Below are 4,791 nucleotides of genomic sequence, written 5' to 3'. Positions count from 1 at the left end.
AAGCACCTACTGTCCACCCAACTGGAGCAACTGAAATGGTCGAAAAGTCGTTTCAAACTCGTTTCACTTAAATGTTTCAACACTTACAAATTCCATAACTGTATTTGACATTGTCTAGAACTTCATGACGTTCAAATGGAAATTGTGAATCTACTAAAAATAAGTTTAAAACAATGAAAATTATAATTTTCCAAAATTTAAAAATTCTATCCATTTTCCCCAAATTACAAAGATTAACCCCCAACAGACTAGCTGGCGTGATGTCGAACACTGAAATAAACAGCCTCATCTCGAAAATCGGAACCGAATTTTCACACCTTTGGGGCCGGCCGTCTCCTGACGGGGGAGAGGCTCTAATTGGCCGCTAAACGGATTGCATCTTCTGCCAAGATGATGCCATCTGTTAGGGCAGGAAGCTGTTTTGTTAATACGACCCCGTTGTGGTCTAGTTCCAACGATGTCACGTAATATCTCGAGCTGTGAATCAAGCGGAAGGAAAGTAAAAGTTGTTTTGGGATGGGAAATTATGCAATTGGGAAGTGTAATGTTTTGGGTGAGGAAATGGTGTTATTTAATATTGGGTTTGTGAGTGGAATTTGGATCATCGTGATGGCAGCTGATTGAGTGTCAACATATTTTGGTTGTATTGAATAACTGAAGAGAAAGTTGATTGATCAAACTATGAAATATATGCAATTTTGTAGAAATGTTTGTGAATATTTAATTTGTATTTTTTCATAATACTCACACAAATATTTGTTTTTTAGTTTCAAAGATTTAATTATTAAAAAGAGTTGTATTCTAAGATCCAAGGTTGATGGATTAGCACGTACACACTAGTGTTCAATCATAAATGCCCTAAGGATTTGACTTTTCGTTCATTAAACCCTTTAAAACCCAACCCCGCCTATAGGCGGGATTCGATCTGAAGATGCTGAAGATGCCAATCCCCCTGTCAGACCAAAGATCAAAAGATAAACAAACTCAAGACACTGATATTGGTGAACACAAATTAGGCAAGCCAATTTTGCAACAAAAACATATTTTTGACGCTTAGAAAAAATAGTCTTTTGCCTATAAAATGATTAAATTAGTCGGCTTCTTATCAAAAACAGATAAAATACAAAGATTTAAAGCTTTTTTTGTTTATTTAAAATTTCAACCAAACTTTCGGTTTTTACCTTAAGCATCTTGCAATAAAGTATGCGAAATTGTGAATCTTTTTCTTACATCATCCCCTTGCCTGAAATGGCACGGGCAGAGGTCAATAGATGTAGGAATTAGACATTCCTTAAGAATTTTACAATTAAACCACTGTTTTCCTCTTGTGACGAAGTTCTGAAGTTGATTTTAACTACAAATAAAAAGGAATAGTAAATGAGAAATGGTCAATGCGGACGAATTCAATATCCTCCCTCAAAGACTGGTAGGAAGTGTGAAAACAACAATTGAAAATATGAAGAAATTATAAGAAAAAACGAAAAGATAGTATGTCAATGTTCAAAAAAACGAACAGATAGTCAGAAATAAGAAAAAGTCATTGTGGATGGAGAGCAAAATAAAGTTATGGATTTAAAATGGTGATCTTACAAAATTCAATGTCCAGGTTCTATTAGAATCAGATCCAGCTCCGGTACATCGTCAGAAATCTAATAAAACTTATTTGTAAATAATTTTTTGATTATTAAAACAGTGTCTAATAAATTTTTGTTTTTGATGTCATTAGAATTTATTTTTTAAAAGAAGATAGCTCGACAATCATTTGTTAAAAACATTTGTGCAATTTTCCGATTTTTCGTTTTTTTAATTGGGTATAAAATTTATGTTTGATATGCCTTAAAAAAAGAATTTTCATCCATTTCAATATTAAATTGGATTTTGAAATTTTAAAAATATTTTTTTCGCAGAGGTCGAAAATTTTTACCATTTTTGTATGTTTTACAAGGGGTAATCCAGGTCAACTGGGTACACTTTTGGACTAAACCTGCACCGATTTGGACCAAACTTGTAGGGAACTTTTATCTATCGATAGTTATCCGAAATCCCAAGTTTGGTGCTGATTGGACCATTCCTCTATTTTTGACACCACCCTCTTTTTACGATTAAAAAAACATTTTTTTCTCTTAATCACAACTTTGCAACTATTTGAGCGAAAGACTTTCTACCGGTTGTATTTTATAAGAAATTATCCAAGGAATTCGAAAAAAATAAAATTAAATGCCCCCTAATATTATATTTAAACGTTTTAAGATTTAATATTCGGTTCTTACCAATTCCTTATATTTTTTTATTTTATCTCCATCGTGTTCCCCGGACAATTTTACATAATAATCAAGGTAAACCTCAAACTAAAATGAACTATTGGCGCATAGTTCGGTTTTAATACGTGAGAAACATATTTTGGATTTGAATTCATAGGACAGTGTGGATGCTGCGCAAAATCAAACTTTTTTTCAGTAAAATCGCTGTTTCTCGCCAATTGTTCATTTTAGTTTGAGGTTTACATTGATTATTATGTAAAATTGCCCGGGGAACATTAGGGTGCATTTAAGGGTTAGAATTTTATTTAAAAAAATATCTTTGGATGATAGATTTGTATAAATTTTTACAAATCATTTTAAAAAAATCTATTTTTTGTAAGCTTGAACTTTTGCGATAAACCAAGATTGACGAATGTGATATAATTAATTGATAAGGTAATAACTTAGAGTTAAACAATGTATTTTACGAATGAAATAAATAAATTACTTATAATTAAAATATCAGTCTTCACACCGCTAAAACCTCCAGTTTATCCCCAAAATTTGTTGAAGGGATTGCTGAAAAAGAAAAGTATTGTTTGATTTGTTTTATATCTGAAATTTAAAGCCAATGTTTCACCCATAGCTCTCGATGTGCCCATCAATTACTATCGGTTGTTCGTTCTCCGGAGCCGATTTGTAGTACCCAAGCCCTTGCAGTGCACTCGTACCAAAGGAAAAGAACAGAAATGCCAGCATCGTGGTGTAGCTCATTGTCGTGATCAGTGGAAACTGCCATGTACGGTACCCTTGTAAATAAATTTTCAAAATTAATCAAAACATCATAAAGCTCAAATTTATAACTTACACATTTGCGCGTAGTAATCCGCAATGGCACGTCCACTTTCCTCGTCCTCCTCGCCGTCCAAAGTCGCGATCGTAGTAGGCTGCTCTTCCTCGTCACTGCTGTTGCAGCCGATGCTCACCACGTGGTACAGCGCAAGGACGATGCACGAGCCCGCCAACTGCATCCACAGCCTGCTGCTACTGATCATGATCGGTGTTGAACTTAAAAAGCGGGAAATTTGGCTCCCTGAATCGTTTTATACCGCGCTGGTCCCTAGCGTCGTATGATGAGGCAATTCGGTTGATTAGCTTCAATTAGTGGGTTTCCTGGCGAGATGCTTCCGAGGCGTATAAATAGTATTGTTGTTTGCATCCGGCACGTATTTATTGATTGACTTCCGCAGCTAAAGTTAGTAGGGTAGTGTACAAAATACAAAATGGCGTCGTTCAGAGTGCTGGTTGCGGTATTGTTGGTGATTGCGGCAGTGTCCAGTGCAGCGTTGGCAGAGACTGCACTTCAAACCGTTCAGAAGAATAGTAGGGCGAACCACGGCGAAGGTCGACAGATAGTTGCCAACAACACTTTTAACAGATGTAAGTACAAAGCGATCACTTACCGTTGAACTTGCGACTAACCCTTGATCAATTCTTTTGCAGGGTGGCCATGGGGCGGCTGGGGTGGTTGGGGATGGGGCTGGGGCTGGGGCTGGGGCATTGCAGCCTTCGTACTAGCGATCGTAAAGGGATCGATCCTACTCGGAGGTTTCGCAATCTGGGCGTTCTTCCGTGGTTTCGCCAAAAAGGGCGGCGGCTGCGCTCCGATCATCATCCGAGAGTCCCCACCACCGATCTACTCACATCACCCGTGGGATCGTTCCGAATCGATCGCAGATCCCTCGTCTCCGTTCCCTCGCACAAAGCGGGCAGCGGATTACACGGAAGACCCGCTCTACTGGACGGACATGATCACAGACTTTGCGTTCAGCTTCCTCGGCGTTCACTCGCAGGATTGCCGCAAACGGTTCGTCTGTGAGGTCGATGTCCGGGCTCGGGCCGATCCGATGCTGCAGATGGCGATGCAGTTGTTCGGAGGGGACATCTTCCGGAAGTACCGCGGAGAGAACGACAAGGTAGCGAAGGACTTTGGCGAGTGTGCCAAGATCTACAGCAAGTGTAAGCACAATGGTCCGTCGATGTCGTTCAACGTGATTACGACCCAGGTGGATCCGCTGCTGGATTATGAGGATGTTATTGGGAATGGAAATGCAAATGTTCCGGAAGAGGAAGTTGTGATTGCGACTCAGGACGATGAGACAACGGAAGCTGAGACGATCACGACGACGACAACGGAAGCTCCGCAGAAGAAGTATTTTAATAAAAGGAAACGATATTTTAGAATAAGGAACTAAACGATAGTACTCAAATTTAGATTTGTAATATGTATTGCTTTTCTAATAAAAACTCATAAAAATTAGAAAAAGGTATTTCAATCTTTTTGGTGATATTAAGATAGGGCTAAGTAAAGTCAACTCCATTGGAATTGTTCAAAACTTTATAAAAATGAAACTTTTCATTTAGAAAATCACATTGAAAAATGAAAAGGTTATTTGTGGTACTTCCGCTGGGAATCGGTTTTTGATTTATATATGGATTATTATTCCACCTAATTCGAACTCAGTAAAGCCATTACACACAGTTAAACAAA

At 38.0% G+C, this 4,791-nt stretch overlaps 2 protein-coding genes across 2 annotated transcripts; one reads left to right on the top strand and one right to left on the bottom strand.

The window, feature by feature from the left end:
• Positions 1-2,777: 2,777 nt before the first annotated feature.
• On the bottom strand, positions 2,778-3,295 carry LOC119770810. Its single transcript, XM_038266326.1, has 3 exons — positions 3,109-3,295; positions 2,881-3,049; positions 2,778-2,819 (listed from the first exon to the last, which is right to left on the bottom strand). The coding sequence occupies exons 1-3, from the start codon at positions 3,293-3,295 to the stop codon at positions 2,792-2,794; spliced, it is 384 nt and encodes a 127-aa protein (XP_038122254.1). The 3' UTR covers positions 2,778-2,791.
• Positions 3,296-3,523: 228 nt separating this feature from the next.
• LOC6043922 lies at positions 3,524-4,495 on the top strand. Its single transcript, XM_001861466.1, has 2 exons — positions 3,524-3,680; positions 3,744-4,495. Exons 1-2 carry the CDS (start codon positions 3,524-3,526, stop codon positions 4,493-4,495), a joined length of 909 nt encoding a protein of 302 aa, XP_001861501.1.
• The last annotated feature ends 296 nt before the right edge of the window (positions 4,496-4,791 follow it).

The sequence above is a fragment of the Culex quinquefasciatus genome, chromosome 3, assembly GCF_015732765.1.
Source record: "Culex quinquefasciatus strain JHB chromosome 3, VPISU_Cqui_1.0_pri_paternal, whole genome shotgun sequence".
NCBI lineage: Eukaryota > Metazoa > Arthropoda > Insecta > Diptera > Culicidae > Culex > Culex quinquefasciatus.
This window is presented reverse-complemented; position numbering and strand designations above follow the sequence as displayed.

Bases quoted from the DNA above. Each gene is read 5' to 3' on its own strand.
- LOC119770810 (XM_038266326.1), bottom strand. From the start codon at position 3,295: ATGATCAGTAGCAGCAGGCTGTGGATGCAGTTGGCGGGCTCGTGCATC. The intron at 3,050-3,108 runs GTAAGTTATAAA...TTTATTTACAAG, and splicing joins GGATTACTACGCGCAAATGT to GGTACCGTACATGGCAGTTT. The intron at 2,820-2,880 runs GTGAAACATTGG...TTTCTTTTTCAG, and splicing joins GGGCACATCGAGAGCTATGG to CAATCCCTTCAACAAATTTT.
- LOC6043922 (XM_001861466.1), top strand. From the start codon at position 3,524: ATGGCGTCGTTCAGAGTGCTGGTTGCGGTATTGTTGGTGATTGCGGCA. The intron at 3,681-3,743 runs GTAAGTACAAAG...ATTCTTTTGCAG, and splicing joins CAACAACACTTTTAACAGAT to GGTGGCCATGGGGCGGCTGG.